A 25085-nucleotide genomic window follows, 5' to 3' on the forward strand; every position below is an offset into this window, starting at 1 on the left:
TCATAAGCAGTTGACCAATAAATCGGCAGTTAACTGGAAAGCGCGAAAGCTTAATCTCGTCAGCATTTCCTATTACGCATGCGTCGGAAACTCAATATTTTTATAAACGAGAGTGTCAAAAGTAGGCCTAAGGACGGCATTGTTATAAGTAGTGTTTTTGTTTAGGCTATAAAAGAACACGTTTCATTAATTCTAAGGATATTTTTCTTATAGAGCAAGAGAAAAAGTAAAAATGTCTGCGACTGGAGCATCATCCAAAAAAAATAGAAAAATTGAAGGATCAAGTTCTACTGGAGATATAGACGAAAATAGCAGGGATTTTGATCCAGAAACACAAAAGTCATTAGAAGAGATTGACGCTTGCCAGAACGAAATTGATGCTCTGAATGAGAAAGCAAGTGAAGAAATCCTAAAAGTCGAACAGAAATATAATAAGTTAAGGAAACCATTTTTTGATAAAAGAAATGACTTAATTGAGAAAATACCAAATTTCTGGGTCACAGCAGTATCCTTTAAACAAAACTAAAGTCACTGACTTTGTCACAGTTTTTGTAATTTTGTTATAGTTGTAATGTATTCGTTTATTTAACCACTAGTAATAGTAACATAATCTAAGTGGAAATACTACTGGTATTGGTAATGAATTCTGAGTAAATCCTAAAGCTGTATTAGAACTTTCATCATTATCATTTCTTTTTTCTTTTTTTTAATAAATGTTACTGTAAGTAACAAGTGTAAACAATATAGATAAAGGTTTCAAAACCATGAGAGTGACAAAAAAATCTAAACTTGTAATTTAATAATTCTTTAGATAGCGCTTTTAATAATAAATTTTTATAAAACTGCAACTCAAAATTCCCTGACTTGAAATTAGAATATACCAAGGTCGTATTATTTGTAATATACTAGTGTCTGGAATAATGGGAATATTATTTCAAGATGTAAAAACTCGTGTATTTACTGTTTATATGCTTTAATCTTCACTCTTTGTTAATGTGGTTAATCCCATAACTATGAAGGAACAACATAAGACATGATTTTCATGTTCAGCCCAATTTTTTATTCTTCAGTAACATTTCTAAATGCATTGCCTGTTTTCTTTCGTAAATATTCTTAATTTGTATTGTATAACAGTAAGATAGTAATGTGGTTTGTTGACAAAGTTTATTAATACTTACCAAATTGTTTTAGGATCAATGATCTTAGTTATTGAGCCAAAAAATGAAATATGGAATCCAGTATTGGTTAATGTATCAATATGTTTTTCATTTCCAAAGAATAATAATGTACCATTTGATGTAAAGTGGCAAACTCATTTCCTGCTAATGGCTCACTACAAACTGAACGAAGAAAAACATTCTTCTGATTGGACTGTGTTATCTTATACCATAGTAACTGTTGCTTCCTTCTGTGCTGGGGCAATAAAACTTTTGTTTGTATTTGTGTACAGATATCTTCATGTAAAAGGAAAGGTTTGGGCAAGATTTAAAAAAGGCTTATTGTAAGGCTGTTTTGAGGTTTTATCAGGTGCTGCATTAAAAAAAAAAAGAGATATTGAAAAATAGGAAGTCATATAGGGGTCATTCCATGTCAAATCATCCAGATTTTGGAAAATATTCCAGGTGACTCCATCAGAATGCCTTGAAAAAATTCACATGTGCTTATCTATCCATATAATGAAAAATTGCCAAAGATTAGATCAATATCTCTAACAGTTTCTGATTTACAGCCCTGTAAAATTTAATTATTTTTTTGGTTTTGTCAAATTCATTTTCAGGCAACTTTGGCTGCTTAAAGCTGCAAGAGTAATGGTGGTAGAAGGTTGAAATTTGCTACTCTGACTGAATTAATCTCATAGAATTCAAAAATGGTCTCAAACCAAGTTTATCTCTTAGGATTTTCATAGTGAAGCAGTAAAATCACCTGAAAACCCAAAATTGTAAAAAAAACATTTGGTTTATATAATAAGCCATACTTCTAAGACTTAATATGATACAAAGCTGAATTTTCTTTTCAAATTTCCTATAACATATCAGTTGATAAATCAGCAATTGTTGTAATTAAAAGTCTATTAGATCTCCTGTAAAAAAATGTAGTTGCATGCAACTTTTTATGATTTAGCTAAAAATAGCTCTACTTCAGGCCACAGTTTGACCATGTCACCAGTTATTTAGCCTTTTCAGATTTTTACCATATATTTTTACATCTCTGAATATGATCTGCAAAAAAAATCAGGATGTTGCTCAACCTACTTTTTGAGTTATAATTTTTTAAGTTATCCTCTGACCATACGTTGTTTACTTGACAAAAAAACTTCAGGTGTTTTACTGTGTGCAAATGTATCCAAACAATTTTGAAATAATTTATGAATCCTATTGAAATAATCTAATCAGCCTTTACCATATATTTTTACCTCTCTGAACATGATCGTCAAAAAATTCAAGGTTGTGAAAAATAATAAATTATCAAATTTTAAGTGTCTCTGATAGGTACCATTGGGCAAAGGACCACATTCAGGGCATTCAGTTCTTTCTTGTCAATCAGGAATCAGTCTTGCAGAATTGTGTAAAGTTTGATCCACTTGAACACAATGAAAAATGCAAACCTGTGGCAGGTATTAGGTTACATCATAGCTTTATTCCCCACTCTACCAACACATTCTATATGAGAAGGTTATCAGATGATGATGTGTACACAGTTGTAACTGTTGGTAGTAGCAGTGAAAGTGATGCTACAGCAGCTCAAATAGGGTCTAATGATAGCAATGACAATTATCAGCCAGGGAAATATATGGCATGCATATATGATCATGGTAAGTGGGAAGCATAAAAGATAGATCAGATGAACATTCCAATGTGTTGGTGTCATTTATGAAGAATCAAGAAACGAACTGTTCTCATGGCCTGCAAAACACAAATATGAAAGCTGGATTCCTTTCCAACATATTCTTTATCTGATAAGTGCACCTACCGTGCAAGGCACTAGTGCTCACCACTATGTTCTAAGTCAAAGTGATCTCAACATAATCAAACTCGAATTTCAGAAATTTATTCAAGCTGTCTGAACAAAACAATGTTTATTTGATGTTGTTGAGGCTAATTTATTTCCAAAGCAGTTTTTGAAACATTTCATTGTCACGATTATTGCAGTTTGGTGTGACTATAATCTTTCTCAGTTATCCCCTGTTGTAGCACTGTGCTTTTTGTGTCTGATTTACCCTCGTATTTATTATATTATGAATCTTAAACTCAACCATATCTGCATAAATGTAATGTATACACAGTATATTTGCATTGTCATGTGATCTAACTAGTTATGCTAATAAACTTGTTCAGAAATGAATTAATTCTTTCTTGTTTCTTACAACTTCATTATTTAACATTTAAAGACTGGTTAGAATATTTCAGTGGGATTCATAAAATTCTGACAGGTATTTTTCAAAATTTTATGGATATATTTGCACACAGTAATGCACCTGAACTGCATTTTTTTTTAAATAAAAATGTATGGTCAGAGGATAATTTAAAAAATTATAACTCAAAAGTAGGTTGAACACTATCCTGATTTTTTTTGCAGATCATATTCAGAGATGTAAAAATATATGGTAAAAATCTGAAAAGGCTAAATAACTGGTGACATGGTCAAACTGTGGCCTGAAGTAGAGCTATTTTTAGCTAAATCATAAAAAGTTGCATGCAACTACATTTTTTTACAGGAGATCTAATAGACTTAATTACAACAATTGCTGATTTATCAACTGATATGTTATAGGAAATTAGAAAAGAAAATTCAGCTTTGTATCAATTAAGTCCTAGAGCTATGGCTTATTACATAAATCAAATGTTTTTTTTTACAATTTTGGGTTTTCAGATGATTTTACTGCCTCACTATGCAAATTCTAAGAGAGATAAACTTAGTTTGAGACCATTTTTGAATTCTGTGAGATTAATTCAGTCAGTGTAGAAAATTTCAGTCTTCTACCACCATTACTCTTGCAGCTTTAAGCACTCAAAGTTGCCCAAAATTGAATTTACCAGAAATACAAAAAATTAACTAAATTTTACAGGGCTGTAAATCGGAAACTGTTAGAGATATTGATCTAATCTTTGGCAGTTTTTCATTATATGGGTATATGAGCACGTGAATTTTTTCAAGGCATTCTGGAGGGGTCACCTGCACCCCTCTGGATGATTTGACATGGAATGACCCATAGAACAGAATGTATAAGACATTCCAAAGAATTAATGGCTAGACAAAGTTGATCAAAGTATTTCATCTGTTCAAGTTGGCTTTTATGTGTACTTGCTGTTCAAGCTAAGCAAAAGTAATTTGCAAATGGCTTTGTGCATGAGGCTTTTGTGAAGGAAATTGTGGAAAAAATTCATAATTGCAAAGATACCCTGTTGTATTACTTTCACATATATTTCCTTCATTGCATAAATGTATTCATGCTGTGTTTGAATATTTGTTCACTAGTTAGGAGTTCAAAGATAGCTCTTAAAATTCATAGTTCTACTAGGTAGCATTCAACCAGTGTACATTTTTTATAATGTTAACAGAAACTCATTGACAGTATTTGAATAGCAATCCTACACTAAAATTCACTCACTTGTAAAAATGATTTTTTTTATTTATGTAATGCCCATTCTTAAACACTGTGTTAAGAAGTACTCTCCACCAATACATTATATGTACAGCAACTCCTGTGCATGGGAGCAGACCACTGCTTCAGTAAAGTGTACTGACTGTGTAGTATACAACTCATAAGAGAAATGTTACAATAGAATAAGTGTGAAACATAAAATATGTCAACACTAATAATGTTAACATTGAAAAGGTAGTTCCTGTCTAACTACACTTTGAACTTCCTCCAGGCATATGTTTAATTAACCCTTTCTTGATGTGCTTGGTATAATATACATGAGTTCATCTACACATTTTCACATGTTAAGTATTGGCACTATAACTTTTAATACAGCATGTGTATTTTTACAAAATTTGGTTGCCTTTTAGTAAAGATTACAAGTATTTTGTAGACATAAAAGATTTTTAAGTGAAATATTTTTACTGAAGATTTGTTTGTAAAAATATAGTCTGTTTCATCCCTAGTCTGAGTGCAAAACAGTTTCATGTTATGATTAAAAACATAGCTATTCTTTGTCCCAAAAATCTCAAATATTATCTGCATAATCTCTGAAACCTTCTAAATACATTTCAAACATTTGTTTTCAATAAGACTTTATATTTTGTTATTTTCTATACTCTAACTATGCAGGGTCTGTCACTTGACCAACCTTGTAACTACCATAAAAAAGATTAAGAAAAAAATATAAATTATGCTTTTTTCTTGCTAAAATGACTACATATTATAACACGAAAATACAAGTGTTTAAGTAACTGAGTCTCATAACTCTATATTTATTTTTTTATTATATTGACCTTCCAGTCATGTTGATCTAACATTACATAATTTGTATTGATGTGGTGTACATGCACTGATTTATCTAACAATATAAAACTGACATTTAGTCTTCCCCGTCTTGGCTGTGTTTTAGTGGACAAGTATTTTGTAATACATAGTCACATATCAATTATTATACATTACATATATGTATGTAGATTATTACTATTTAGAAATAAATTAAAATTATTTTTCTCAAAATATAGAACAATAAATTAAGAAGTAAAGCAAACAATTGTCTGTTCTTACTATGACCTTTGAACTTGGTTGATACTGAACATAGGCTGTTAAGACTTTTAAAATTTTGCACATGGAGGATATCAAACAAACTTTTGTAGGTATTTTTTACATATAGAGCTGAATAACCTAAAATCATAATGACACTGATACCATAGAATTTCACTGTAATTTATAAAGCTTGCTTATTAAGATGTGTTTAGAAATTTATATGGAAAAACGGCTCGTTTGGGTTGAGAAAATATTTTACATAGAAGAGCGAACAATGTTTCGACCTTCTTCGGTCATCGTTAGGTTCACAAAGAAAGAGGTAACTGACCGGAAGCTGACCACATCTTTGAAAGGGGTTGTGTAACTGAGTGTCGGAATGTAGAGGGCGGTGTTAGATGTTTGAATATATAATTTTATTTATTTTATTATTTTAATATAGGTATAAAGGCGTTCCTTTATATTGGTTTATTTTGGGTTTAAGTTGTTGTATGAGTAAGGCTTCTTTAATTTTGCGTTTGTTTATGTTTGTTTCTTTATTTAGTATTTGAGTGTTTTCTATGGTTATGTTGTGTTTATTTGACTTGCAGTGTTGAAAGCGTGTGAAGGTGACTTTTATGTTCTTTGAATCTGGTTTCCATTTTCTACTTGTTTCTCCAATATAGAAGTCGTGGCAGTTATCATGTATTTTGTAAATAATGTTGGTGTGGTGTTTGTCAGTGTAGTTTTTACATAGTATAGACCTCAGTTTTGTGCCTGGTTTTTGAATAAATTTGGTATTAACTGGAATGTCATATTTTGTTGCTAATTTTTGCCAAATGTTGGTTATTTGTTTGCTTATGTCAGGAATATATGGTATACAGCAGTATATGGTTTCGTGATTTTTTGATTTGTGAGATATATTTACTTTAGTTGGTTGATTTTGCTTTCTGTCTAGGTGTGTGCGTATAATGTTTTCTACGGTTTGTGGAGGAAACTTATTGATGTTGATGAAGTATTGTTTTATTTTGTCTAATTCATCATTAATTTTATCTGGTGAGCATAGTTTTATGGCTGTGTTTATTTGGTTTCTTAGTATGTTGAGTTTTTGTTTTGTTTCATGTGCTGAGTCCCAAGGAATGTATAGTCCAGTATGGGTGATTTTTCGGTGGATTTCTGTTTTGAATTCTGTGTCGGTTCTTGTAATTTTGAGGTTCAGAAATGATATTTGATTGCTTTCTTCCTGTTCACATGTGAAGATAATGTTGGAATGTATAGAGTTAATGTGATTGAAAAAATTAAGTATGTGTTCTGTAGATTTGAATCCTGCAACCGTGTCATCTACATATCTGTACTAGTATAGTGATGGATGTAATGCTGTGTTAATTGCTTGTGTTTCAACTTGTGTCATAAAAATATTGGCTGGAACTGGTGATACTGGGTTGCCCATGCTTAGGCCATTTGTTTGTATATAGTTTTGGTTGTTGAACATGAAGTTTGTGTTTATCGTGGAGAATTCTATGAGGGTTGCTAACTGGTTAATGGGAATTTCTGTAGTTGGGTTAGGGTCTCGGATATAGATTTCTAAGGTTATCTTGCAGGCTTCAGTGGTTGGAACTTCTGTAAAGAGGGATATAACATCGAAACTGGCCATTAAGGCTTTATGATTAAGTTGATTAAGATTAGACTTGAAATTAAAAGAGTCTTTGATGAATGAGCTGGCTGATGTTACATATTTGGAGAATGCCCATGCTATGTATTTACCAAGATTGTAATTAAACGATTCATATGTGGACATTATTGGTCGTAATGCACAATCTGGTTTACGAGGTTTGGGGATGCCGTATATTTGCGGTGTGTGTGAGTCGGTTTTACGTAGGTAGGAATAAAGTGTGTGAAATTGTGTTAGCTTTTTTCATTTTTAGTAGTAATTTGTTCAGTTGCATCTCGTGTGTCTTTGTTGGATTTGTGTGTATTGGTTTAAATTTGTTCGTGTCTGATAGGATGTTATTCATTATTTGGATGTATTCATTCGTGTTCATTATGACTATAGCGTTACCTTTATCTGGTTTTAGAATTTTTATGTTTTTGTCTTGTTTTAGGTTTTTAGTGGAATTAATGTCTCTTTTTGTAAGGTTGTTTTTTAGTTTTCTGTTTTGTGAAATTATGTTGATGGTTTTGTGAGAAAATTCTTTGAAAAAATCGTTTAAGATGTTGTTTTCAGGTGTTTCTGGAAAATATAAATTTGTAATTTTACCTGGGAAGTTTGGCTGTTGGATGTCAATAAAATTATCTAAGTTGTCTTCTTTCTGTTGGTTTTTTTGCAAACAAATAACCAACATTTGGCAAAAATTAGCAACAAAATATGACATTCCAGTTAATACCAAATTTATTCAAAAACCAGGCACAAAACTGAGGTCTATACTATGTAAAAACTACACTGACAAACACCACACCAACATTATTTACAAAATACAATGTGATAACTGCCACGACTTCTATATTGAGAAACAAGTAGAAAAATGGAAACCAGATTCAAAGAACATAAAAAGTCACCTTCACACGTTTTCGAACACTGCAAGTCAAATAAACACAACATAACCATAGAAAACACTCAAATACTAAATAAAGAAACAAACATAAACAAATGCAAAATTTAAGAAGCCTTACTCATACAACAACTTAAACCCAAAATAAACCAATATAAAGGAACACCTTTATACCTATATTAAAATAATAAAATAAATAAAATTATATATTCAAACATCTAACACCGCCCTCTACATTCTGACACTCAGTTACACAACCCCTTTCAAAGATGTGGTCAGCTTCCGGTCAGTTACCTCTTTCTTTGTGAACCTGACAATGACCGAAGAAGGTCGAAACGTTGTTCCCTCTTCTATGTAAAATATTTTCTCAACCCAAACGAGCCGTCTTTGCATATAAATTTCTCAACAAGTGGGTTTCTCAACATCACTGAAGATGTGTTTAGATTTTTAAAAAATGAAACTGCAAGGAGACTAAAGACACAACCCACATTCTTGAAGTCTTCATTCAAAAGAATGTGATAGTCTTTTCACAGATTGAAATTGCTGAAAAAACCACTAGGTGGATATTCTATATATTGAAGTAAGTGGATATAAGGGACCATTTCCAAAGATGGAAAGAGGTGAACAGGGCCACTATGTTTGATTCAAGATGTAAGCCATATCTCAGCAAAATCACTTTATTTTATCATTGGCTGAACATTTCCATCATCCATTGCAAGACATCATTAGAGTTGGTATGTGGACCAATCTATATATATGTGGCTCTTTATATCCACCAATATGTTGTTTTCTTCTCTATGGGTTGTCACCATTTTGTGCTGCTTTAATCTGTCTTCCTAGGCAGGGGCCTTTTTCTTATATTTGAATCCCATTGCCAAAACAAGTATACTTATTTTTAAATCTCAACTATAAGATCTGTGTGTCTAGCTACACCCACTGTTCTTCACAAAAATGCACATCCCTGTTTGTACACTTGTGAACTAGCATGAGTAAAGCAGACAGGGATTACTGCCCATTTCCATGTATGTACAGCATTTCATGCTCGTTTTCCTGTGGACCTGAGGTACATCTCCAGATGCTGTGAGTTTGTGGAAAGGAAAATGCACTGTGCTAATTTGATCATTCTGTTTTTAAGTCTAAGGTATTGTCTCCTATTTGCACTGCCTCTAGTGCTGCATTCCTCCAGACTTTCCAATGCATTTTTTCCCACATTCTTTTTGCTACTTTTCAGTTTCTAGCTGTGGGGTAATAGGTCATGGAGATCTGTCCTCCTGTGTGCACGCAATATCACTCAGTGGAAAATAGGGTGGTGGCATTTTGCCAGTGTAGATGGAGTTAACTCACTCCCTCTTGGATCTGATATACAATTCTGTATGCTACTAGTTTATGGACAGTGCATTCCACCAGTATTAATATCACTATTATAAGCAGTTAACTCCTTCAACTGAGACATCCAACTTTGTACCATCTTACACATTTGAGTTCATGGTAGATATAATTATTGTTGGAGCTGGACATTTATATGGCCAGGTATCCTTTTGCCAGTGCAGATCTTGTGTACAATTCCAGATACTATCTAATGATAGAATGGAGTTTACACTCCCACTTGTTCTCCATCTCATCATTCTCCAGATATTTGATTCTAGAATAGGTTGGATATGTTCACATGATGATGTAGGTCCTTGGTACAAAATATCTGCTCCCATACCAGTTTCTACATTTCAGGTGAAAGGTAGTGAATTCTAGTTGAGAGAGGACACACAATTCCAGTTCGTGTCTGGTGTTGAATAAGGTTGAACTTCCATTTACAGCCTCTCGAAGTGGATTCCTCTACTTCATGTGGAGACCTCCCAAAGAAGTTTCTGTATTTTCTGTTTACCTCCTCTGGGATCTTAATATCCACCCATGTTTTTGCCATGTGTAGCAACCCACGAAGGGGAGGAGAGGATCCTGGTGGTTGAGGGGTCCAACCCTGATGCACTACTTTGGCCTAAAATTTCTGTATACGGGCAGCCTACCCAGAGCAGGATCCATGAGGTCGATTTACCTTTATCTAATAAATAAAAAGAAGGGCTCTCCTCCAATTTCTCCTCCATTTAAATAAAAATGGCCACTCTGATTCAGTGGAACTGCCAGGGTTTTTGTTCAAATATAGATGGCATTAAAGATTTGATTGATTCTTACCATCCCGTGTGTCTCCCCTTAAAGGAAATGTTTTGATAGTTCTTTTTGTACAGAAATGATGGGTTTGTGATAGATGGGGGGGGCATGGAGGGGTGGCATTTCTTGTCGATCAGCATATGCCCACTTGTCTTTGCCACTTGTTACACCCTTGGAATCTGTGGCCATTCGTGTGTCCTTGAGTTGTACCATCGATATTTGTTCTCTATACATGGCTCCTGAGAGACCTATGATCAACCAGACCTTGATGCCCTCATTGAACAATTATTATCTCTCTTTTTAATCCTGGGGGATTTTAATGGACGTTCTCCCTTCTGGGGTGGTGCCGATATTGATGGGAGTGGTCGTTCCATAGAGCATATGCTTTTGAATCACAACATATCTCTCTTCACTACTAGTTCTTATACTTATTTTCATGCATTTAGTCAGTGTTTTATTGCTATTGATCTTTCTGTCTGTTCCCTTTCACTTTTTCTTTTCTTGGAGGGTTGAAGTAACCCACAGGACAATGATCATTTTCCCATCATTTTGAGAAAGACTGGCCATGGCCAATGCCACCTGATCTGTGTGCCTCGATGGAAGTTGGACCAGGCCAACTGGCCCTCTTTTACTGCTCTCTAAGAACTTTATCCTGCTGTTCTTAAACAAAGATGCCAACCATTACGATTTGAGCATAATCATTACGATTTTGGTGTATACATTATGGCTATACGCTCATACAGACAAATATTACGACTTGTTGCAACTCCCAAATTATTATATATTATACAGGCCTATACAATAAAGTGATAAATTGTTCCCCTAGGGCTTGAAAGGGGTGAAAAGAAAATTTCTAGTGAGGTACAAATAAATTTTGATAATAAATAAAAGACATAGTCCAAATGGCTACTTGCGATAATCATGTTTGTGCTTGAAATAATAACAAATATTTGTATCTCCGACGTCTACCAATAGTTTGAATGCAGTGCTTCTCCATACTGGTTACGTGGGGGAATCCATAGTTACGTTATCAGTGCATTTCAGCCAATCAGCGCTTGTGTAGATGGGTATTTCTCGTTTTCTAAGCGGCATAGAAACACCAATGTGATCGTTCACAAGATGGGAAAAAAAGAGGCCTCGTTTACCAGATTGTCATGTTTCTGGCAAATCTAAAGGACTAAAACTGTGAAAGGGCTCTGTCTACAATCATTATGCTCAGTCATTTGAAATAGTTGGCATCTCTGCCTAAACATCGATAAATGGCTGTGTCAGAAGTAGTAACTTACTGTATTGTCCTGGCAGTTGCTCAGTAAACTTCTAAAACCTCAACATATTTCTCACAGTATCCACATCCTTGGTGGAATCTTGCCTGCCTTCTGGCAAGGAAAGCTCTAAAATGGGCTTGGGATACTTTTTGCAGATATCCCACACTTTTAAAACGCATTGCATTTCAGCAGTCCTGTGTACATGCTTTGCAAGTCAGATGTCAAAGCCATAAAGAATCTTGGATTAAATACATCTCTTCTACCAACAGTTCCAAAGTCACATGGGACTATATTCAAAAGGTTTAGTGGACAGTGTACTTCTGCCCTCCTTTGGAACTTGCTTTCTGATGGCCAGAAGTTGCTGATGCCCAGAGCATCATGAATACTCTCAGTGAAAGCTTTTCTTGTGCATCTACCACTTCTGCTTCATCCCCCACCTTTTCAGCTATCAAGACACAGGCAGGGAAATCATCTTTCTCGTTGTTGTTCTGGTTATTTTTAACCAAATCTGACAGGAGAATGTTTTTCCTGTTGCTTGGCTCCATGCTATTGTACTCCCTTTTCCTAAGCCTGGGAAGGATCCCAAGATTCCTTTGAACTACTATTCAGTTGCTCTGACAAGCTGTCTCTGTAAGATCTTACAGAATGGTTTTTGATCTTCTTGTTTGGTTCCTCAATTGAAACTACCTTCTCTTGTCCACTCAGTGTGGGTTCCAACAACAGCTCTCCACCATAGACAACCTGGTTCAACTTGAGGCATCAATCATAGAAGCCTTTCTCAAACAACAACATCTTGTTTCTGTATTTTTTATCTTGAGAAAGCTTATAGTACAACTTGATGGTATGGCATCTTGTAAGATCTCCACTCATATGGCTTGCATGGCCATTTACCCATTTTTATTTAACAATTTTTAATGGAAAGGCAGTTCCTAGTTCAAGTGTGTTTAACACTTTTGTTTCTACAGGAACTTGGAATCTCTCAGGGCTGTGTTTTGAGTGTCGCACTTTTCAGTATAAAGATTAATGCCATAACTAAACAACTTCTTCTTACTGTTGCAAACAGTCTCCATGTCAACAACTTCCACATTTTGTATCAGTTCTCGAGCATTAGGATTATTGAACAGCAGCTATAGACTGCCCTCAATCGCTTATTGAAGTGGAGCACAGGAAATTATTTTATCTTTTCTTGCTCTAAAACCATTTGATGCATTTCTGCCACCAATGGGGTATTCGCCCAGATCCAAAGCTCCATCTTGGAAAAGTTGAGGTCCCTGAGGCAAAGTTCTTTGGGCTAATCTTTCATTGTAAGCTGAACTCCATTCCTCACATCAAGAAGTTACATGTCAAGTGTGCAAGGGGACTGACTATCCTCCATGTCCTCTCTTCCACTTCTTAGGGAACGGCCCCCCAGTGGCTCAGCGGTAAGTCTGATGACTTACAATGCTAAAAACTGGGTTTTGATACCCGTGGTGTGCAGAGCACAGATAGCCCATTGAATTAGCTTTGCGCTTAATTCAAAAAACAACAACAATCTTAGGGAACAGGTTGATATTCTATGTTAAAAATCTATTGTGCCCTTATTCAGTCAAAACTGGATGATGAGTTTCTGGTTTATGACTCTGCTTTGAAGATTTTGGACCCTGTTCATCACCATTGGCTTTGGCTTTGCACAGGGTCTTTCTATATTTTTTCCAGTGCAGAGTCTATATATACACTGAGTCTTATGAATCTCCTCTATATCTTTACTGTTTGCAACTGCCTTTACTGTATCCTTCAAAACTTCAATCCTCATCACAGCATTCCATGTAGGGTTGTGTTTTCCTTTTTCAGTGGGTCATACTTTTTCAGAATAGACAGTGCTGTTGTTCCTTTTGGCCTTGTATCCAAGCTCAGTTAAATTAATTGGATAACATAGCTGTATCCACTGATAAGTCCATCCTGCCATGGCTAATTACCATTCCCAAATGTGACCTTCCTTTGAGTCATCTGAAGAAGGCAAATCCTCCAGATTGGAAGTATTGCTTTTGTATTTGCTGAACTTGTTTTCAAACCATCCTTTCATTTTCATTTATACAGATGGTTTGAAATAAGGTGACTCTGTGGGCTCTGCTATGGTTTAGTTGGGATTTGGAATCCCCTCTACAGTTTCTGTGTTCACTGCTGAATTGTGTGCCATCTGTCTTGCCCAAGATCACATAGAAGCTATGCAGCTATGTTTGTCTGCTCTGGTACTATCACTGCTGGGCCTGTTAGCAGTCAACTTGGAGTGAGCAACATCATGACAAAGTTTATCAGGTCGAGCCTTTTATTGGAAGGAAGAAGTTGTTTTTGCTAGGCCACGCATTGATCACAGTGTTTAACTCATCACTTTCTTTTATCTGGTGCTGATGCACCAATGTGTGGTCTGTGTGACACTCAGGTTACAATAACCCACATTTTAATGTCATGCTGTCATTATGATTGAGAGCAATGACACCATTTTAAACATATTTTTACCATGGGTTCACCCTTGGCATTGGACAACATTATTGGCAATGGTGACACTGTTTACCTCAATTGTGTTTAATTTTTAAGGGCCATTGGTCTTTTTAACTCTGTTTAAGATTTTTATTTGAAAATTGAACTGTTTTGTTTTAACATGATTCATTTATACATATTTTAATGATTTTACTGCTATGTTTTTACCATTTGTTTGGCACAGATAGCCCAGTTGCTTTGTGCCAATAAATGTTAAACAACCAACCAAAAACAATTTATTTACTGTCTTATGCACCATAGCCACTCTACACCTAAGGTTCCCTTAATTTCTTTAACTTTTGTTGGGCTATTTCCTTTGTTTCTTCCTTGTTGGTGATACATTCATAAAGGGCAAAGTGTATACTTAGCTCAGATGCAGTGCAGTCTCCCATGGTTCTTTTTTTTTTATTCACACTCCTGAAGGTTCTCTTTTGGTGTTTCTTAAATGGGAATCACCTTCTTACTGGACCTCTGTATGTTTAATGTGGATTCAATCTTTTTCTGAGAGGAGGTAAAAAGGCAAAATACAGTATTAATAGTTAACATTTTTCTAAACTGAAAATGTATTTTCAGTGTATTCTTATTCTCATTTTGCTTGTACATTCCTTCTAAATTCAAAGGCCTCCTAGTCATCCTCCAATTCAGAAACACTTTCCTCATGCTCTTTCTTTTATTTGTCCCTTAAGATGTATTTTTTTCTTTTCTTGCCCTGTGAACATTGCTAGTCTGATTTATTTGCCATTATCACCCTATCTTCTTTCTCCCAAAGTCTGTGACTTAGGAGAGTTGTTTCTCATCTTCTCCTATTTCCAACCTTATGTCTTCCATCTTTACCCTTGTCCAGACCCTGTAAGATTATGTATCCAATCAGGGACTTCAGGTGTAATATTGCAGATATAACTACCCTCTAGGGCAGTGGTTCTTAACCTGGGGGTCGTTTGAAGTTTCTCAAGGGGGTCACGGAAGGTTTGGGAATTATTGGGGAAACCATGGAGTAGTTTGTAGTTTTTGTAGTAAGTGCCTGTAACTGCCCATCATTGAAAAACACGCTGAAGTGCGGCAGTTGAACCTCGTAGAGGTGCTTGTTGCACAACCACTTGTCTAATTTTGAGTAAAAATTTTCATATATTACAACGTTTTGAATTGCCTAAATTTTTAACTATATAATATTAATACATCGAACTTAAAATTCAAATATCAAATTTTCCATTGTATTTAGTATATTTTCTCATTATATATGTATATATTATATCAACCCTCACACTGAGTGAACAAGTAGGTTTTGTATGATGTTCAGTAATTCCATGGGTTTTGCATTTGTTTAGCACTTGTAGCATTTCTCAAGGTCATTTATTTGTAACATTTTCAATAAATTAGGATCTTTATATAGTTTTGTTTTATTCTACCATTACGCAAAGTTCATCATTACAAAATTTATTATAGGGGTCACGGTAATACCCTGGAGAGTTTCAGGGGGTAAGACGATGAAAATGGTTAAGAACCACTACTCTAGGGTATGCACAACCATGTTTTTATTCCCTGAAAAATCATTTTTGATTACAATTGGGTCCACTTTCTGGTCTCTTTGATCTACTCCTCTCTACCTTCTTCATTCCATACCTTATTCAATGTTTTCTCGCATTCACTCCATTTTCTTACATTTTCCCTTGCTTGTCATCTTTGTCCATTGGGGGAGATTCTACATGCTGGCACGTGAACCATGCCCAGTACATTCATCTCCCTCCATCTTCATCACGTTTTGCTTTTGATCACGTCAGTGTTTCATTTTTTACCTGTTACTATGCTCCAGAGTTTGATGCAACTTTAAATGGTAATTCTGTTTGTTTGCTTCTTTTTCAGGGGCCTTTTTTTTCTTTTTATCATACAAATCCTGCTCTGTGGCAAGTGGTGCCTGACCAGGTGTTCTGTAACTTAACAGTATAAACCATGTAGACTCATATTCTACCATCCATGGCTCTGTACAATCACTGTATAAATAGGGTGTTCAACATGATTGCTGGAAGGATAGCTCACACTAATTGCTTCATAAAGATGTCTGTACTGGACCATACCACCCATGGACTGAGGGGGTAGAGCAGAAGGGATATCTGCACATCACTTCCATGCTTTTAGTGAATAACTTGGTATGGTCTGCTTTCCAAAATTAGGATTTCATGGTAACTCACTGCACTGTCTCCAGTGGTGATGTTCCTTCAAACTCTTCTATACATTCTCACTCTCCTTTAGTATTGGATATGGGAGTCCTTATCAGTTTCCAGTACAGAGTAATTGGGAAGGTTGACCAACACACATGCACATACACAGAGAAAGAGAGAGAGAGATGGTTATAACCATTTAGGTACGTGTAAGGCATTGGTGTCCTGCTTGTGTAGATGCCCTTTACTGAAGGTACTCCATCACCTAACCAGATGTCATGGCTTCCTTATACTGCCTACACATGTCACAATATCCACGACCACTGGAGTTGTTCTGTCACTTTGCAAGATGGTGTGGCCTTCTTATACTATTTACAATACCGTGGAGTTGATACAGTGCCTTATTGTTTGATGTGACCTCCTGTTACACATTCCTTACCAACTTAAGTTCAACCCTGTTTAATCAGGAGCACTTAACCTACTTTCACATGGATGTCAGTTCTCAGCATTGAAGTGTGATTCAAGTGAACCAATCAACATAAGTCCTCCACAAGTTTAATCCATCCTCTTAATGCCAGAGGGCCAGTTCTGGATTGCTGTAGTTTGTCGATACTTGTGTAGTACCCAGTAATTGAAATGAGTCTTAATCTGTGATTACTGGGTTGAAGGCAAAAATAGTATGATTCTCATCCTACCCTCATATGAATGTTGGTATCTGGTAGTAATTGACTTGCCAAGTACAGTCTCATGTGCTCTATCCATTCTACATCTCATAATTTCCACCATTGTTTTTTATGAATTATACATTTGGACTCAGACATGGTGTGGTTCCCCTTCTCTTTTTTTTCTCATGGTCATTGGTATCCTCTGGATGCTCTCTGAGGTGCTTATGTTATTCCTTTACATCAGCCATCCTCCTACTCTATTTGGAATTTTAATCCTGTTAGAAGAGGTAAACATCATATTGGAAGTTATAATTTTCTTATGCTGGAAATGTATTTCTGATTGGTATCTTCTTTCCCACTTCTCCAGTGCTCACAACATTTTGCAAAATTTTGAAGTGATGAGCATGCTATGCTACTATTGGTTGATGGATGGTGCATGATAATTTGCAGGAGAGATGCATTCAATGAGGGGGGTTTGCAATGCTTGTGGCATGCATAAAGAAAAAGTTTGCATTTAGATGGCACTACTGAACAAGAATAGCTAATCTTCTGAGTAGAGATAAGTACCAATCACAAATAAGTTTTCAGTGTAGGAAAATTATAACTTTACAAGGGCTTATTGAAGCCTCTGTTAAATCTGTCCTGACATCTGCTATTTGGCCCCACAACTTGTCTCTTTATTTTTACTAAGAAATAAATACCTTTGAATTTAGATCCTGTTATACTTGTCAAAGCATTAGTCACACAATAAGCTGTTTGTATATGCAAAGACAAGCTCACATATTAAATTTGTTTGATTGTTTTGGCTGCTATGACTCTAAAACTAGCAATATTACACAGGCAGAGATACAACATTTTAAAATTATATTTGTAACTGAGAAGCTAAGTCAGTGTTTCCAAATTTAAATTACAAAACTGGATATTGATTTTTAACAAATTCAGAGTAATAAGAAAAGTATAAGTTTGATAAACTATGTTCTGAGGCTGCTACGTTGATTTGAGGTCATCATAGTTTAATGTCGCATGGTGAACGTGTCTCAGTTTAGTTTGTGGAATTTTTATATATAGAAAAACTGTACAATTCAGTCAGTACAAAAAACTTGTTAAGTTTTGTAAAGAAAGAACTGAGATACAACATCAATGCACTATCTGTTTTCTTGGACTGTTTGGTAGGGGCTGTTCACAGAGCTCATGAAATTGTAAAATGTGAAGGACAAGGACTACTTTAATAGATCTGTTAGAGGACCAAGCTCAAACTTAAAAAATGTAACCTTTGACTGCCCCATTTTTATTTCTTTATATGTTAACAAGTACACTGTCACTTGTAATCAAAAAAGGAAATTACTTAGTTTTGAAGAATACCCATTTATTTTTGTGATGACGAGAAAACCACTTGAAGTGAAAATACATCTCAAGACAGGTGGTGTGGGTATTAAAACTTTTATTAACTTAAAGTGGAGAACAGTTTTTCGACCTTCTTTGGTCACCCTCAGGTTAACAGTTTTAATTTTAATACCTGTACCAGCCATCTTGAGAACATATGAGAACATGTTTATCGAAAAAATACATAAATCAAGATATTTTTACTTTAAATTACTGATATGTGGATTATTTAATTAATATAAATAATCCTGAAATATTATGTTATTAACACTGTTTATCTGGTAGAATTAGAAATTGAAAGTACTTCAATATCTGATATGGAGGCACATTATTTAGATTTAGAAATTAAAATAATTGGTGATGATATTAATGTAAATATTTCTGATAAAAGAAAATATTTTCCTTTTCCAATACATTTAAAGATCTGTTGAAAAATTAATGTAATAACTTAACATATGCCAGTAGTTGGAGGGTTATTTGTCGCTTAAGAGATTGTAAATGTTTTTCCTTTACTCAAAATTAGTTTGTTAATCATCCACAAATTTCAGCAATTTTGGATGAGGAGGAAGAGGAGTGCTTGCATTTCATGTCAAAATTAGAAGTAGAGGAGTTTGAAGACATCAAGTCAGGTTACAGAATCAAGTTTTTCTTTGATGAAAATCCATATTTTGAAAATAATGTGATTGTGAAAGAATTCCATCTTGGATCATCAGGTATTTTTGCTTCTGATTTTTAACTAATCCTCTTCACTTTCCACTTTTTTGACCAAACTGTTGTATGAAGAATATGTCCATATACATTTTTTGCTTCAGTTTTCCACATTCTGTCCATCAGTTGTACTTTAGAGCCCCCTACAGAAAGAATTATAAAACTGTGTTGATTAAACACAAACTGCAATATGTGAGAATAAGTAAAGAATGTATACATAAAACTGAGATATCTACTTCATACAAGGGCTTCTACTCAACTGTTTACAGACAAATTTTGATAAAACTTTACTCCCTGTTTATCCATGTTTGATAGTAGATATTGCATGCATTGTGCTATAAAGAGAGGTATATTATATATTTACTTATTAATTAGAATTTTGCCTACTTAACCTCAAAATTTATCAGTTTATTTAAACAAACTTTTTATAAACAAATTAATGAAAACATGGCTCAGAAAGTTGAGTACACAAGGGAAGAAAATTAAAAAATATAGTTCAAGTGCAGTTAATCACATCATGTGTGGAAACTTTCTAGCAAGAGCTTAAATGATTTGGTGTTGTACAAATATTTTGTGTTAAAGAAGGAAAGAAACATATGTCAGTCTTGGAACTGAGATGTTTTAATGATTCTAATTAAAATGTGTTACACTGATTTCTACTGTTTGTTACAAGGGGATCCTGCATCACACTCAACAACTATCAAATGGAAGGATGGAATGGATCTAACAAAGAAACAAAAGGAACGACAAGCACAGATGAAAAACAGTCAAAAGAGAAGGCATGAACTTCCAAGGACTTTCTTTTTGTGGTTCAGTGACCATGGGGATGCATCAGCTGATGACATAGCTGAGGTGAGTAACTAATAATTAGACAGGACCAACTAACTCCAAGCATTGTCTTGATCTTGCTGTTTTAAGCATTTTATTTTTGTTTGCCATTTTAGTATAAGTGTTGTTTCAGTCATAATATTGCTTACAAAGTCATGCTTCTGATAGGAAATACCTTTTGGGGCTTTTAGAGTTATGCAAATGCAAGTTTTTATGGGGAAGTTGGCGTAGTACATCATGTAGCTGTGAATGACCCTTACATATTAATAACTTTAGAATTTAATTACTAATAACTTGTGATCAATAGATCAGAACTAAAAAATTCTTTGTATTGAATTTGATTTTATGTAACAAACTGATGAGTATTATGTAGATGTCACTAGTAAATCAATACAGAAGAACAACAAAACGAACATTGCCATTAAAATGCACATACTCTACAGTTAAATTACCCTCTCTTTTATCTTCACCAGCAAAAACACTTTACTGAGGTTGTTAGGTTGACACATTCAAGGTGGCTGTGCCACTGTGTGTATTCTGAACCTGTTTTAGCATCATGCAGGTGGACATAGTTTTCAACTTAGAGCTTCTTTGCAGCCTTTCTGTTTTAATTGTGACATATTATTTGTCCATTATGATTTCAGTGATGAGGGTGTAAGGGGCTGTGAAACATTGTAACTGCAGTTGATGTTGGTATGATTTAAAGAAATGAATAAATAAGCCTAAGGTAGACATAGTGTGATATAACATAGTCTAGAAGTAAGTGCATAAAAGTTATTTTGAAAATACAAATATTGATTTAGTTTTTAAACTTAAATTGTTTCTGAATTAAGGTTTTTTTATGTTATGTTACCAACCTTTATAATAAAAAAAGTCTTTAGCCAACAGAGACACTAAATTAAGAATATTTTTCCAATTTTATTATTTATGCATTTTATTTAAAATTTTCTTTAATATGTAGATTAAAACTATATTAGGTTATACTTTTGTTGCTAAGTGACATAATAACCATTACTGGAATGCATTGCTATCAAAATATACTGGCTTTTTTATATATTAGAAGTTGTTAATCTGACTGACTTTTACCAATATATTTTCTGTGAATATGCCATGAATTCATTTCATGAATGATCGTAATTTTGATTGGTTCATAAAGGAATTTAACAATGTTTGATTTCCTTGACTGCATTTTTCTAGGTCAAGCTTGATTTTACAAAATGTAATTATTTCATTGATGGATTGTTTAGGCAGAGTATTCGTGATGAAACTTTGTTGAATAGACAGCAACTGCCTGTTGTGGAGACGCAATTGTAGAGGACGACATTTCGAATCTTCCATCTTTCGTCTTCACTAACTTGAAGACGGAAGTTGTCTCTACTATGGGGTGGGAGTGTTGGCATCTGTCCTGTCATTTTTATTTCACATTTATGAGTTATCTAAAAATTGGAAGTTAAAAGGCTTCTTTCAACATATTATGTGGTACATAATAATCAAAGTTTAAGTGTTTTTTATACATTTACTTTTAAGATATAAAGTAGTGTATAATATTGAAATTTGAATTATAATCTACAGTTTAATACCAGACTTATTGACATTAATTCATAAAATAGTATTTCAGTAAAATTTAGAATGCAAGTCATCAAACATTGATGACATGGCCTTAGACCTGTGACCTATAACTATAGCGTTATTTCAATAATTTGTACTTGAAAACATATTTTCTTAACACTAGGTTATGTTGTACTAAGTTGATTCTCCATAAAATCATGAATGCCATATATAAATGATATGAATATCAATTAAACATTGTCATGGTAAATTTTTGCAACCTTGATTTTTGTTTCCCCTAGTTCTCAGAGGGGGATAATTCTGGTTTTCAGTTGTTTATCTTCCCTTCTTTAGTGCCTTTCCAATTTAATCATTGGTTTTCTCTTACTTCGAAGATATATTTTCATCTGTAACCAGTTTCATTTTGGAAATGCTCAGACATTTTTCTGTTCATGTTTGCCTCACTCTTTCCTTTCTGCAGGTAGGCTCTGTGTTTATATTCATATCAAGCCTTCCTTCCTGAGACTTGGGCTGGCTGTGAGAGTTTATCATCACAGTTTTTTTCTTGTACAATATTCTGCTATTTTTCACATCATGTTACTGTATCTTCAGTGACTCAGTTTGTTATCTGAGGTTTCTCCAGGCTCATTGGTATCCATCATCCTTTATTATAATTATTATTGTTATACTAAAAAGGGCAGATACAATAATTAAGTAGTCAAAATGGCCCAAATTTTACTGTCCTGCTGTCGTCATGACTCTCAATGATGGCACCATTTTAGATGTGTTTTGTCCCAATGTTTATCACTGACATTGGACAGTGTCATAGGTGATGGTGACCCTGTCCACCTTACAAATGTTTTTAGCTTTTTAAAGGCCATTGGCCTTTTTAATGCTATTTAAGTTTTTAATTCATAAATTAGACTTTTTTAAACATGATTCCTTTTTACAAATTAAAGTAAAAGTAGTTTGATATGAAATTAGAAAATGCCTGTAACATCAAATAACTCAAAACCAGGAAAGGAAAGACCAACTTCAGGGTCTAACAGTGGTTTTTGAACTTACATGTTAGTCATCCTGGATAGTTATGATAATTAAAATTATGTTACAGAAAGTCTTTTAAAACTTGTGTTACTTTACTTTCTCTCTTACTGCTGTAATCTAGATATAGAAATTGGATTTAATGATATTTAAGTTTTTAATTCAAAAATTAAACTTTGTTTTGATTTACCCTGTTTCATTTTTATGAATTTTAATAATTTTACTTTACTTTTGATTTTTATACCAGTTGCTTGAAGCAGATAGCCTATTTGCTTTATGCCATAAAATGCCAAACAACCAACCAACTCCAGGCTTTTATTGAAGGAGCAAAGCTTTCTTTAGGTTCCATTTCATCAAGTTAAACGTACCTTAATGTCCCTGGTAGCTGAGTTGCATTGTACACTGGAGGAAGTTGTACAATTTATCCCATCCTTGTTCAATTATGGATTGTATAATCAGGGCTGGTTTGTTTTTCAAAGTAGTGAACATGGTGCACATATTGCACTATCTCTGCATCATTGTTCTTTGAGATGCCCCAATGCAAATTCTTCCCCATTTCTTCATAGTGGAGCATGGGAGTGTTCACCATTTCCTCTTTTTTCCTGCTATTAATATGGTAAGCGGAGGTCTGTTCCTCCCGAGCGATGTTTGGATACTTTATTTCACTCAAGGAGAAGAGGGCAAAGCTGGGTACACTCCTATTCATTACCCTGGATTGTTTTCACAGACATTTGGTAGGAGCAGGACCAACATATGCATGATCTTCCTTGTAATTCCAGTTCAAAGATGACACTCTGCTATCCACTTGTGTTGAGTGTAGCCTTTTTTTTTAGGTTATATTATTATTTTCTATGATCATGAAATAGGGTCCTTGACACCTCTTAATTCAACACGTTGAGCATCAAGCTTTTGAGCCAATGGACACATCCTCTTCTTAATTCGAGTAGTAGGAAATGTTGATCTGCCTTTCAGGTTGTGGAGCTAGGATTTAGATTTGTAATCCTTGGATGTGTAATCTCTATTTTCTTCAGGTTGAGTGAGGCATGAATGATTCTGTAACTCCAAGGTTGGTTTGTTGCATTCTCTGTTTTTTAGTGTTGAGGAGAAGGTTTGTCCATTTGGATGTTGCTTGCTTCTCATCATAATTCTGGTGGCTCAGTTGCAACATTCTGTAACTTTCAGGTTACGTTCTTGTGACCATAGTAATGTAATTTGGTTTGTTTAATTTTGTGCTTCTTCACGTTTGGGTTAGGATTTGTCTAAATTTTAGTTGTTTGCCTTCCCTTAATAATTCTGATGGTTTGACATGCAACATTTTGTAACTTTGAGGTTTATTTCCCTTAATATTATATTACTATAATACAGTGATATAACACTGTATTCCATATGTTCTAGTTAGTGCATCCTGGATCTAGCTTTGGGTCCACAGCCATATAGTTCCGTGACAAGACATGGGACATCATCTGTATTGTTTGGGCCTGGATGACTCTCATGAGCACATACAATATTTCCAGGACATATGTGTCTAATTTTGCAGGAAGAATCGGTTTTGGAGTAGTTGTTCCTACTTGCATTCTATATTATTGTTTCGAAACTGTGGCCATTTGGTCTTTACCACCCTCATTTTAGATTTCAGATTAACTGGGTAGAGAGCATATATGTTCCAGAAGTAGTGCAGACCCTAATAGCTTTCTATACAATATCTCAGTTTGCACACATTTTCTACTTGTATGCATTCTGTGTGGGTTTTGTCCTCACTGACTCCTCCATCTTGTCAATATGGGATCCTAGCTAAAGTGTGAACGGAAGTGTGTTTCATAAGTTCACATTCTCCTGTGCCAAAAATGTATTTCTCATAATATTTATCCATCTCTTGCACCACCCTGCCCTTGCTCCCCACAATAGCAGGTGTTCAGATCTGATAATTTTGCTAGTCTTGAAAAAGTGAATAAAAAGTAATAAATGTGAACTTATGTACAGATTTGATATAGAGGGTGTGTTGATGTGGTTTGGGGGAAATTACAATATTAAGACTAATAATGTGGATATAAAGACTGGAGCAAACAACATATAATTCTTACCAAAGCTTAGATGGACAGAGAAGAGAAACCTTTGTCAGGATAAAGCTTCAATGTGGGAGGAAGCAAGTATTATTGGAAATGCATTTTCAATTTAAGAAAATTAAACTTTTACATTTTATTCAACATTAAAAAATACAATTCTATAATTATAAATTATAAACATAACACACACACATACAAACAGTAAATTAATGCTCTATTTAATATTGATGTAATCCAAGAGTTAGCAGTGGGTACTTCCTGCTAGTTGCCTTCAAAGTCAAGACTAGGGATAAATAGTAGTTTTACCAGACTAAAAGACTCCAATGTGGTGAAAAGGACAAGCATGTTTGGTGGCAATGGGAATTGCCCCCAAGACCTTTGAATCATAAGGTAACCCCTCATCAATGGGCCATACTAGTTCAAAATTAAGCAAATTTCATTTAATCAAATAATAATAATAATAATGAGATATTACAATAATAAGAAACCAGGAGTTAAATTAACTTATTATATTTTGTATAATACTAATTGATTAAG

The 25085-nt window shown here is 34.4% G+C and overlaps 1 protein-coding gene across 1 annotated transcript in view; it reads left to right on the top strand.

Moving 5' to 3' along the window:
• The first annotated feature begins 78 nt into the window (after positions 1 to 78).
• The window catches only part of LOC143243947 (protein SET-like), a 41518-nt gene continuing 16511 nt past the window's right edge, over positions 79 to 25085 (top strand). The window contains exons 1-3 of the mRNA XM_076487798.1: positions 79 to 505; positions 18884 to 19073; positions 19742 to 19920. Coding sequence (XP_076343913.1) covers positions 233 to 505; positions 18884 to 19073; positions 19742 to 19920 — 642 coding nt within the window. The 5' untranslated portion in view covers positions 79 to 232. The remainder of the gene's footprint in view (positions 506 to 18883; positions 19074 to 19741; positions 19921 to 25085) is intronic.

Source organism: Tachypleus tridentatus, chromosome 2, assembly GCF_004210375.1.
Source record: "Tachypleus tridentatus isolate NWPU-2018 chromosome 2, ASM421037v1, whole genome shotgun sequence".
In the NCBI taxonomy this organism is placed as follows: domain Eukaryota; kingdom Metazoa; phylum Arthropoda; class Merostomata; order Xiphosura; family Limulidae; genus Tachypleus; species Tachypleus tridentatus.